This window comes from Electrophorus electricus, chromosome 20, assembly GCF_013358815.1.
Source record: "Electrophorus electricus isolate fEleEle1 chromosome 20, fEleEle1.pri, whole genome shotgun sequence".
Classification (NCBI taxonomy): domain Eukaryota; kingdom Metazoa; phylum Chordata; class Actinopteri; order Gymnotiformes; family Gymnotidae; genus Electrophorus; species Electrophorus electricus.
In genome coordinates this window covers 14,284,133-14,296,105 of record NC_049554.1, presented here as the reverse complement: position 1 = coordinate 14,296,105, position 11,973 = coordinate 14,284,133, and the positions used below count along the sequence as shown (strand labels likewise).

Genomic DNA, 11,973 nt, shown 5'->3' with positions numbered 1-11,973 from the left:
TTTAGCCCCACCAGGCTGCCTCTCCGGCTGCAGGTCAGGTGGACCGCACATCATCCAAAGGGTTGCCCTTGGCTCCTTCTTCTTCATCACGCATGGTGACGCAGAGCCACGTTGCAACCAGACCCAAACCTCCCCACATGGGACAGCCACAGTGGAAAATATGTCTTTTTGGAACCAGGAGGAAGACAGATTATCATCCATGCCTTTTCTCCCTGGAGAACAAGATACTCTCTGTCACCGTGGAGTCATCTGTTCCCGTGATTTAATTTGATGTGTTGGATCATGTGTCCTGGTCTGACATTGTTGTTCGGATTGCTATATACAACAAAGCTACAAAAACATGAGTATTCAGGTATTCATCTGTGGTTTCATCAAAGATCGAGGGAAGGCTTTGGAAGCACACTGCCTGAGAAACATGGCTTTTATAACAACCCACAACAAGCTTTTTCAGCAGGTTCAGCCCCGACCTCCTGACTTCTCACACTCCAATCCACCCACAGTAAACGAAGCCCGCCTGCATTGCTCCGAGCGTCCTTTAATGCATTAAGAGTTATTTAATTTCATCCATGAAACAAATGTGAGCTCACAATGGGGGGACATTCTCCAATTCACCAGCAACAGATGTTCATACTCACGCCAGAGAATGGCACCCCCTCGCCCCCCGCTCAACAAACACAGCATTCCACCACCACGGGGCGTAGGAGAGCTAATGTCAGCTGAAAGCGTCCCACCGACCCAACCAATGAAACAAGTCTCCTTGCATCAGCAGTGACTCACGTGTTTACACTCTGATAAGGGAATACCATTCGATGGATCCTCACAACACCAGTGTTTGTGCTCCTCTGCTTCCCAGACAGCATCCATGATCTGTGCCCAGCCACTTTATTTACTGGCTTTCACCTTAACTGCCTTCTGGCAATGACAGGACTCCCTGTAATTACCTGGTACAAGCACCATGGTACGAGCACAAAATGAGCTTGTATATTGGATGGATCATGATCACAGCCTTGACACAGTCCTTTGTGTATACCTTTACTGCCTTGACTTAGTCCTTTATGCAAAGCCATTTCTACATGGTTTTTCTTACATTTCTTTATCATATCTCACACTGTCACAGATGAACAGAACCATGTACTACATATGGCCCTGCTGTGGGTCATTTCACAGGGATTGTGCTGGACAGACACCTGATTTGGTGATCCTATGATCAGGGCAGTGGTAGCTCAGTGGTTAAAGTACTTAATCAAAAGGTTCAAGCCCCACCACTGCCAAGTTGCCACTGTTGGGCCCCTGAGCAAGACCCTTAACCCTCAATTGCTCAAGTTGTACTCAGTCATAATTGTAAGTCACTTTGGATAAAAGTGTCAGCTAAATGCAAATATGTCTAAAGGCAAACTCAGTTTCCATCTCCAACTGATTCATATATTTATCACATCTGACCACATCCAGGGCTTTGGACATCACACAACCCTCTGAGCACCCTTAGGTTATGCAAATTGTAACCCTAGCCTGCTAAAGAAACCACTGTTGTTTTATTAGGAGATAAATAAAACAGTAAATGTAGATATTCTTACTTGCTTGTTTGAATATTAAAACTTGTCCCAGTAAGTTTAAGTACAGTTGTACTCAGGTTTCTGGCTCTTCTTTACATAATTGCTTTAGGGTATTTAAGTGTCCACAGCCACAGAAAACACATTCTAGGTGGAAAACTGCTTCTGAAGTTTGAAATCTTTTCCAAAGGTCAAACCATCAATGTCTGAAGAAAGCACAGAAGTAAACATAACTACGAAACAAACAACATCCTTCAATTCACCAGTGTGGATGATTGTGGACAGTTAATGAAACAACACTGCTCCCTACTGGTCGAATAGAGTATAATGTGGTTTTTATGATTTCAACTCTAAATATTCAACACAAAGGAATTATTTCTAAAGTACTGGTTTCTGAAACATGAAACATGGAGTCTTTATACAGGTCCTTAATTTGTCAAAAACAAAAAATTATTAGTACATTGCACATGTGCAATGTGATTATCAACGGGACCAACACAACAGCGCAACACAAGTCCATTTGTGAGTCATTGTAGTTTGACTTTGTACACCTGCATATATAGTATGTGTTTATAAGCCAAGTGGGTAGTAACAACTTAGAGGCAGTTTACAAATAAGACACATGAAATGTACTTTTTACTGATATTTTATAAGTTTACTCAAATATATTTGATAACATTCTTTTTTTCCCTCTTCTTCCGGTTTGGGCAAGATACTTTCATCCTTTCCATAATCCATACGGCTTCATATGTACACGTGATTGAACTCTAAACATAATCATGTGTGATGTTTCCAGTGTTCACCATGTTCAAGTGTTTTGTCTGCCTCACAGTCTCTAATGCATCAGAGATGCTTTAACTCTCATGCCTGGAAAGCATTATCTCTTGAGGATGCTATGAATTGCGTTAAGTTCTTCATTGGAGAGAGGAGAAAGGTTGTATCCCTGGAGTTCAGGCTTCCCTGCAGGACAGAAAAATTGCACATCACATACACAACTGTATAATGTAGACCAGATTTTTGAAGGGTGGTTTGTGATCAAGAATATGTAAGCAAAACAGGTTTTTAACAGAATTCTACTTCTTAAAATGCAATTTCTGTTGAATGTAAAAAGCAAACATTTAAAATATATTGCAATTCCATCCGTCCTATATTTTTTCTTGACAAAAAATTCCACTAGGATGTGGTCTATCACTATTCTGTACAGGAGATAACAATAATCAGAAACCAGAATGCTGAAATACCTTGCAGGTCATTGAGACGATTTACTTTTGCTTTGAGTCGTTTCCGGAGGTCATTTATCTCTCGGTCAAGCTGCTCTTGATCTGTTAATGAGACACGTCACCAATACTGAACGCAGCTGAATCGGCAGGAAAGCTACAGGCAAAGGTAAAATTAGCTCGGCCTGCTCACCTTTCTGTATCATGACTTTAGTTCTCTCCGAGGAAAACTTGATGAACATATTTCCAAAGCAAACCTTCACTTTGTCTGGGAACAAACAGACAGGAAAACACTGGCACGACGAAGGAAGCAGACATAAGTTAACTACAACAGAAACTTCCCCCAGGGTTAGGTTCACCAGTACAGCTGTGGTACCAGTATGGGAAGTAAGGTCACCAGTACAGAAGGCGACGGCTGTGGTACCAGTATGAGAAGTAACGTCACCAGTACAGAAGGCGACGGCTGTGGTACCAGTATGAGAAGTAACGTCACCAGTACAGAAGGCGACGGCTGTGGTACCAGTATGAGAAGTAACGTCACCAGTCCGTAGCGCGCTCAGTGCCTCGCGATTCCGGTTTCTTCGCGCGTCCAGGTCCACGATCTGCGTTGGCGCGAGACAGCGGGACGTCAGCTAGGTCACCTGAGGTCAGGCAAGGTCGCGACGACAGTGACGTCAGTGGGCGGGCTGCGGTCACGCACCTGTTGCTTGTCCGCGAGCACGTCTTCTGCGGCGGCTTCTACCTCGCTCAGGTGTTCCAGCGCTCGCTGACACTCCATCGCGCGCCCCTGTAAAATGAGTCCGACTGCACGAGAATGCCGCAAAACTTTGGTTCCGACACCCAAAATGCGAGCTCTAAAATGACACGCCGAGTTTAATTTTTTAATTTATAGAATGTGCAACGTTTGTATCTAATTAAAGCGTCTTCTCTGCTCATTATATAGGTGCCAACAAAACTGTCTGTGGTTGGTGCGATTGTCGTTGGCAGAATATTTAGAATTTTAATTCGGCTTGGCACTAAATGCCTGTTTTTTTTTTCTAGTAGTAATAGTTGTTGGTGATGGGTGAGTTTGTCTCACCAAACCTCTGCGCTGAAAAATATATTGCTGGTTTATATTCTCCTCTAACGAAAATCACTGTGTAGAGGTTCAGGAAACCTGGAAGTGTCTGGGTGAAAGATGTGGGACTGTGTTATTATTTGTTGAGTTTTAACTACTTTTACAGCACACATAATAATGTTCCTTTGATTTCGATTATTAATCTACATATTTGCAATTTATTTGTATTTTACAAAGACACATTGAATGAGCTGTATATACAAACATTTAAGTAACCGATATAGGTACAATAAAGATTTTCTCCATGCCATAAAAAAAACAAACTTGACAATTTAAAAGTACTCGTTTCTTACACAAAGCAATAAAATACAAAATTGTAATTATTAATAGGACATACTGTTATTAGTAGTATGTAAAAAACCTGCAAACTTTATATTCATCTTTGTGTTAAAATACAGTGTGCTACCGTGAAGTATGAGGTATTGCATATTATTGTATAAATGTCCATAAACTGTTCCAAACAGAAGTGTAGGATAATTCATTTTAGAAGTGAAGGGTTATTAATCAAAACTAAACATAGTTTCTGGAAGCTGCCTTTTATGTATACACCCCATAATTCAAGAGATTGCTGGTGGAAAAATACTTGACCTTCATAAGTAAACAAACGAAGGAATAAAATAAAAGACAATACAGATTCATTCTAAATGAAATTTTGAAAAATAATCATAAATAAAAGGAAATATGCAATAACTGTATTGACCAAACAAAATAACAAAACCACAAACAATTAAAAGATAAAATGCTGTACATGTAATTATTTAAGTATGGTATGGATGCGAATTTTTTAATGTCATGTAATGACGAACTCAACACGTTTCTGTTTCCCAACAGGTTTACGAATGACTGAGTCTGTGGAGCTTTCCAATTCACTTGAGCTTGTAGCCCCTAGTGACTCTGAGCCCTGTCTTATACGTTGTGATGGTTTATGCTCTATGTGCCCAGCCCTTACCTGCCCACAGGTCCGTCTCCACCCCTCCCCCTCAGTGGGGCCCCTCTCCCTCAAAACACTGGACTCCAGGCCTCTAGTATTGGACACGCACTGGGCACCGCATGGGGCGCCCGCCGGGTTCCGAATGTTCCCGATGGCCTGCATGCGCTTCAGGTGCCCGCTACCGTCCAACGGGTCACTGAGTCTGTGATGTCGAGGTGCCGGTGTGCGCTCAAACTGACGAGTCCGAGTCTCGCTACTGCTTCTCCTGCACGCTGCCGCAGGTCTCGCCGACCCCTCCGGAAGTGGACTCGCGTGGGAGCAGTGAGGGTGGGCACGCGGGCGGCACACGGAGTCTCCAGCATGACAACGGTGTCTGCAGCTGGGGCAGGCACCTACGGGCAGCGCGTCAGCCAGGGAGGAGAGCAAAGCTAAGGGGAAGGCGCGCGGACAGTGGAGGATGGTTTTCGGGGCGCTGAGGCTGCAGTGAGGCGGGGCCTGGGGCCAGTGGCGAGCAGCACAGGTGGACACGTTGCTCTCTTCCTGCACCGTCTGGATCTGTTGCCACTCCAGCTGCAGCAGCCGCTCCAGGTACCGCTCCAGCTGGCTGGCGGGCCTGGGTCGGGGGATGCCGCGGCCATCCGTGTTCAAGTACGTGGCCAGCTGCTGGAGGCTCCAGGAGTTGAAGGGCGGCGGCAGGAAGTCGGGGTAGCCGTCACGGTGGCGCCGCAGGCCCCGAGACGGAGGTGGCGAGGCCCAGAAGTCGCAGCGGTCGAGGGCTTCCGCCCGCAGGTGGAGCTGTGGAGGGCCGGTGACAGACGGAGGCCCTGGGAGCCTCTCCATGTCAGACAGGTCGCTGCCACCGTCTGTATCCGCACCACCCGGGACACATGTACAGACTGCATCCTCACCTTGGACCAGGGCCGTTGCCGGCTCCTGCCGCGGGGGAGGATCACACATAAGTGACAGTGGAGAAGAGCCTGGGAGCCCCGCCGAGTCAGTGGCGTCATCTGTACCCTGTGCTCGGCTGCACTGTGGGTTCTTCCTGAGACCTCTGTCCCTTGGTCCCTTCAAGGAAACCTTGGACTTGGTGATGACTTCTCTAGGGTTGCTAAAGAACATCGTTTAATGTTAAAACACTGAAATATGCACCGATGCACACAGAAACAACAACAACAATGACAAATAAAATAAATGTAACATCTTACAAAGCTGTAGCTGTGATAATGACTGAAACCTGATCAGGTCTTGTCCTCCTACCTCTTATCTGTAATCCCTACTGACACAAGGACAAATGACTCAATTATATTTTAATTATTAGTTATTCATTATTAATATTACTCTACACTTTACTCACAAATCAACATATGAATGAAAACTGCACATTTGCATACTTTTTTTGATAAAAACTTACGCAATGCACTTACGTTCTCGATTGCCAAATCTTTGTCATCTTTTTCTGGAATTTGAGAACGCACAGGAGGGTTTGTGCTTCTTCGATCGCTAGTAAAACAAAACCAGTCAGCCTCGACAGTGGGCATCTAAAGTGTGGTACTCTGTACTGCAACTGTCCACAGAGAAGAGCTCAGAGCCATTACTATACGTAAATCCACAACCGAAGTGAATCGGAAAGACGAGTGTCATTTCGCATAGCAGAAACAATGGATCTAGTTAATATTTCTTACCGTGAGGCATTTCTTGAGATTTTCGTTTTATGTCGACTGTGGGATGAAAGATTATCGTGTCCATTGTGTATAGCCCGCTCCTGCAACACTGTCTTCATCATTAACGGGTATTAGAAGAGGTGCACGTACCCAACCATGTTTTACGCAAGAAACTGAGCGCAACTTAATTGCGCTTGCTTTAAGACATCACTATTTGGAAATGACTGGATTTATTTGTTTGTGCCCCGGTCGTGTTTATACACTCACCATTAATCATTTCCTGACATCAGTCCCTCTAATCTGTTCGACATCCTCAGAGTACACAGAACCGTACATGGCTGCGCTAAATAATTCAGCAGCGACCAGATCATCTATCGGTAACAAGACAGTTAGGCAGTCTGTGCAATTTCGTCTTCAAATAATACCGCGACCAACTGACACTGATTTTCTAAAGCCCCAAATAATCCAAAGGCATTTACACGCGCACCATAGTCTCGTTGCTAGAAGGCGGGATTGTGGTCGCACCGTGAGCCCCGTGGATGCGTGGGAAATGGAGTAACGTGAAGCCGCTCGGGTGTTTTACACCTGAATATATAGCACGTTTTTAATGCATTTACTAATCGTGCTGGTAGCAGCCCACGGACTGAATGCGGTTTGGCGCTGCGTCATGCGGTCATGCATGTATACATTATTTATGGAGACGGCCACAGCTCGCGCTTTTCTGGTCACCAGCTGTGAGGTGTGTGTGTGGTCTAATAATAAACCATCTCTCTAGACGTCCAAACTACCCAGTGGGATCAGGATATAAAGGTCAGAGGTGGTTAAGTCCTCACGCAGTCGAAACCAAAACACTGTATTGAGATTATTATGCATGCACAATAAAAACACCAATTTTGGGGACTCGGTCGACAATATCAGCGATCAAAGATGTAGCCACAGAGACGAGCAGATTTGCGTGGCACGACGTGAGATTCTACACATCCGAGTCTGCAGCTGGTCTCAGTATGTTCATTTGCCTCCGTTTTTATTCGGTAAGTTTTACAGCAACAGACTTTTGATTCACACGATAGATTGCATGTATAACATGCACGTTTAAGTTAATAGGCATATAAATTGTTGTTCCAAGGACCGACTCCTCCAGACGTCTTTATACAGGGATTTTGCATAAAATTACGTCAGCTCTCGTCTCATTTTACGTGACCTTGGAACAAAGCATTTTAAACCTAGCTGCCATGTTTCCGTAACCCCTTCTCCCAATAATTCTGACAAGTTAAAATTAAAACTGATATCACTAAAGTTTAAAATGATTTAAAACCACTAACGGAGCCCTTTTTTGTATGATTATTTTTTTATTTTGCAAAGCTGTCGTGAAAAATGTCGTTGTTTGGCAGCAAGTCTCCTGGGAAGCTGGAAGTGGCAGTGCAGTTCACCGGCGGGCTGAGGGAAGTGTTGCGGCCTTCCAGGACCCTCCGCCTGCAGCATGTCTACGACCCTCAGGCCCCTCACAGGAGCCCGGTGGCGATCCGGCCCCCGAGCCCCCGCACGGCTCCTCCGAGGGAGAGGACCGCCCGCCGGAGTTTCTCTTGCGAGCCTGAGCCCCGGCCCATTATGAGGAGGAGAGCCCGTTCCCTGCCCTCCTCCGCCGAGCGGCAGGCCCGCGGCAGCCCGCGCGTCCGCTTCGTGGACTCCCTCGGCTTGGAGCTGGAGTGCGTGAAGCTTTTTGAGGCTGGTGAGGACCCGGCGGTCCCGGTTCACGTCATGAGCAGGCTCCTGGCTAGCTCGGAGCTCGCCACTGGGAAGAGCCTAGAGCTGACCTTGCCTTACTTCCAGCCGTCCTTCCCGGGGAACATGGCAGGCGCGCCCGGCTTCCTGCGGCGACTGTGCCGTCAGCGCGTGTGTCTCGAGACCATCCACTGCTCGGAGCTGGGCATCGCTGGCACAGTCCAGGTGCTGAACCAGGCCTTCGAGAAGCAGGTCACGGTGCATTACTCGTTCACAGACTGGAAGAGCGCCAGCGATTCCAAAGCCAGCTGGGTGTCCACCGTGCACAGGGACGGAGCTGAGCCGGAATCGGATGTTTTTCGTTTTCGTTTGCCCGTGCCCCCATTCATCCTCCAACCCAACGTCACCCTGCAGTTCGCCATCTGCTTCCAGGTTCTTGGAGAGGAATTTTGGGACAATAACGATGGACACAATTACAAACTAGCCTGCCACACCTACAAGCTCATTGTGCCCAAAGAATGTGAGGCAAGCATGGTGCACTTCACCTAAACCATCACAAGGGGGTGCTGTGAGCAACAACAGCGTCAACAAATATTAACTCCTTCAGGAAGAAAAACATTTCTGTAAAAAATGAATAAAATCCTAGTTCATAACTTAACCATCCAACAGTCTTTCCCTTTTTTAATATAATCTATAACCAATTTACTTTATGGATGCTTTATTCTTTCTTTCATTTATGGTTGGGGTTAAAGGTTAGGTTTTTGTTTTTAAACTAGACCATGGCTTAATCTGACTTGCTTCACATAATTTAGAAAACATAAACTGATTCAGGAGAGAGGATACTTTTTAAAAATTGTTCATGTTTTATATCTAAATAACTTTATCTTCATATGTAACCCCCCACCCCCACTAAGGAGCAATCATGCCTTCTGCCTGGCTGGTTGGTTGATCTGCTGTACTATGTCATATCTCTAGGACAGAATTAATCCTCCCTGAGTTCTGAAAACATTCTGCAGTTTTCACTCGTCTGTCTCTTGACCCAATTTTCTGAAAGCCCAGAGACACTGCTCCCCCTTCGGTGAATTACACCTAGAAATGTAATCCTGAGTGTCCCAGCATGCCTATCTGCCTCATAGAACCTGATTGGGCAAGATCTGATTTCAAATCAAAAACTCTCCCACTTTCCTTGATAAGAAAAACATCACTTCACTGCCATACACAGCTTATCTGTGATTAACAAGTTAAGATTCTCACCTTCAGTATTTCTGCTTTCCTTACGGCCCAGAGATTCTGGCCCTGTGCCAGAGGCTCCCATCACCCCTCTGGCAGCCTGTGGCACAGTGGAATTGGAGGCAGGCATTCATCCATGTGTCTGTTTCAGGTTAGCTGCCCCGGCACGTCTTGTGAAATGGAGTATATTCTCTGCTGGCTTTACAAGAAAAAGTTAGATTTTTCTTGCACACATCGACCAAAAAGGCAGACAAAATATATCTTGCTGTATGTAATTATTCATAAATTTGTGGATTATTGTGCTTTACTGTAATAAGTAGTAATCACCTCAAATATAGCCCAAGTGTTGTCCAATCTGCTACGCTTCAAATGACTAACCTGGTTGAGACCCAGACTGCCTGGATTTGTAACAGTATTTCTCTCAAATGCATTGCTGGATGTGTGGTTTTCTTCTTCACCTCAAGATGGCGCTGCTGGGTAGGGTGAGGAAGGTAAGGATTTTTTTTTTTAGCAAAACAGAAGGACCCTTAAAATGAACTGTACCTTTTCTCTCTGGTTCTGAAGGAGCTTCTCAACTGTTCCGCCCCTACATTACCTGTGGTCACATTCGTACAAATTAAAGAAGAAACCTGCTTGTTTTCAGTCTAATTAAATTACTTACATGAGAGGGTGCCAAACATGGCAGATTCTGAAAGTTCTTTTCATAAACACAAAGAAATGCAAATATTGCATTCATTCTACAAGAATAAATGATACACAAAACAATAAAAAAGAACATTTGACTGCTCATATTTAATGCAGATTTTCCATGTGAATTTCCATTCCCTGTGAAAATTCTACTGTGCTGCTGGTTACTTATTGAGATCGCAGGGTAACCCAGTCTTAAACCCAGTCTACATGTGCCTGCTAGTCTTTGGTTTTTCCTAAGCCTTTCACACCGTGCTTTCTGACACATCTAGTGCTTAGCTTGATTTCCAGTGACTTTGCTGGCTTCCAGACATTGTCTCACCTGGAGGAGTCATGACTCTTCGAGTGCTGCTCCTTCACCATGCAAATCCCAAACTGTCCTGAACGATGTGCTGTCGGGGAGTAACTTCAGCCTGGGTCAAGGAGTTCCACAAGCATAGACTCAGAAAGATGGGGTTTCAAAAGGAGAGGATGGCAGGACCTTCAATCAGAGCACACTTACACTGGGTGAACAAAATGGCAAGAAAATAAAGGATGAACAGCTGAGATGTGTTACTGGGTCAGTAAAGACATTCATGACTCCATTTAAAAGGCTGACCCAGGTTTAGAAGCATAAAGGGGTGGAGCTATACCCAACCCTATTATTTATGCATGATCTTTAAATGCCTTCATTAATATTAATCACTCTGGATTATATGGAAGTATCTGGCCCTGTAATCAAAAGGTTAAAAGCACTTTGAGCAGTCAGAAAGTAGCCCCTCTGTGGTATTCTGTTGTACATAGCATCAGTATTCTTGGGTTTGCAAATTAGTCTTGAGAATTGATGTATTCTACAGTAGCTATATAGCAAAAATACCTATGGCATGTTTATGTAGCTACATATTTTGTGAGTACATAGCTACAAAATAGTTTATGTGGAGCTGTGAGAATTGCTGACTCAGACACATACCCTAAAATATGTTGCTGCGTTCTAAGATAATGGATGTGGGTCTAATCTTGCATCATTTGCTTTCACATCAAATGACAAATAAAGACATTTAAAGGAAACTAGGCTGGTCCTGCATGCACACAGCAGTTTAAAAGATGTCGGGAAGAAGAGGACCTTTTAGCCCTGTTTATATTTACAAACAAACAAACAAACCCTGGTACATGAATCAGAAGTGGTCAGCATCAGCACCAGCAGGGCATCAGCATGCTGTAGATCAGTTTAACAAGTCTCGGGCATCCAAGGGAGGCATGATAAAGCAAATGGTGAGGAAACGAGGTGGCAGGGCAGTTATGTAATGACCGTGGGGCAGTTTTATGACAGACAGCAGTGGATCACACTGGGAAGAGCCTTTAACAGTCAGCGGCCTTCTACACGTAGTGCTTGTGGGCCGTGTACATTACGAGAGACACAATGAAGATACAGAATAGTATAGAGGAGAATCAGGTTTTACATTTGCAAAATGTCCACGTGTATGTACGAGTTCATTTCTGTGTGTGTGCACACGTGTGAGGCCAGGGGTGGGGGTAGGGCCAAAGAAGTAATGTTTGTGCGATATACGACATATACTTCACTGACGATACATAATTTATTGTTATTGTGCTTCTCTCAGGTTTATGAAGAAGAACAATAGCTTCTCCTGTGAAATAAACGATGATAAATAAATATATGATGAATAACTGAGTGTGACATGGAGACAGCAGAACCCACTCTTGCTTCTCTTTCTGATGCAGTTACGTTGCCATTTTGGGTTTTGTCTCAGCTCTCAGCTCAGTGATAACATGATGTAACAGTTTAACATGTGCTTCAAGCAGGACACCTTAAAAATGACAGCGTATGATTTGAAGGACCGCATCATCAACAATAGTTTTT

General features: G+C 44.7%; 2 protein-coding genes across 5 annotated transcripts; one reads left to right on the top strand and one right to left on the bottom strand.

Annotated features, from left to right (window-relative positions):
- Window positions 1-1,951: 1,951 nt before the first annotated feature.
- pdrg1 (p53 and DNA-damage regulated 1) lies at window positions 1,952-3,551 on the bottom strand. 4 transcript variants are annotated; one of them, XM_035520442.1, is made up of 6 exons: window positions 3,468-3,551; window positions 3,309-3,369; window positions 3,144-3,260; window positions 2,961-3,035; window positions 2,792-2,872; window positions 1,952-2,510 (listed from the first exon to the last, which is right to left on the bottom strand). In XM_035520442.1, exons 1-6 carry the CDS (start codon window positions 3,543-3,545, stop codon window positions 2,428-2,430), a joined length of 495 nt encoding a protein of 164 aa, XP_035376335.1. In that variant the 5' UTR covers window positions 3,546-3,551; the 3' UTR covers window positions 1,952-2,427. The 4 variants fall into 4 exon arrangements, with proteins under 4 accessions (XP_035376335.1, XP_035376336.1, XP_026880646.2 ...); XM_035520443.1 differs by having other exon boundaries at window positions 3,192-3,260; XM_027024845.2 differs by lacking the exon at window positions 3,144-3,260 and having other exon boundaries at window positions 3,288-3,369.
- A 3,615-nt stretch (window positions 3,552-7,166) lies between these two features.
- Window positions 7,167-8,856, top strand: ppp1r3db (protein phosphatase 1, regulatory subunit 3Db). Its single transcript, XM_027024996.2, has 2 exons — window positions 7,167-7,507; window positions 7,839-8,856. The coding sequence occupies exon 2, from the start codon at window positions 7,851-7,853 to the stop codon at window positions 8,745-8,747; it is 897 nt and encodes a 298-aa protein (XP_026880797.2). The 5' UTR covers window positions 7,167-7,507; window positions 7,839-7,850; the 3' UTR covers window positions 8,748-8,856.
- The last annotated feature ends 3,117 nt before the right edge of the window (window positions 8,857-11,973 follow it).

Coding starts and splice junctions, on each gene's coding strand:
- pdrg1 (XM_035520442.1), bottom strand. CDS start 3,545: ATGGAGTGTCAGCGAGCGCTGGAACACCTGAGCGAGGTAGAAGCCGCC. Junction 3,370..3,467: donor TGCTCGCGGACAAGCAACAG/GTGCGTGACCGC, acceptor GCGCCAACGCAG/ATCGTGGACCTGGACGCGCG. Junction 2,873..2,960: donor TAAAGTCATGATACAGAAAG/GTGAGCAGGCCG, acceptor TCTCATTAACAG/ATCAAGAGCAGCTTGACCGA.
- ppp1r3db (XM_027024996.2), top strand. CDS start 7,851: ATGTCGTTGTTTGGCAGCAAGTCTCCTGGGAAGCTGGAAGTGGCAGTG.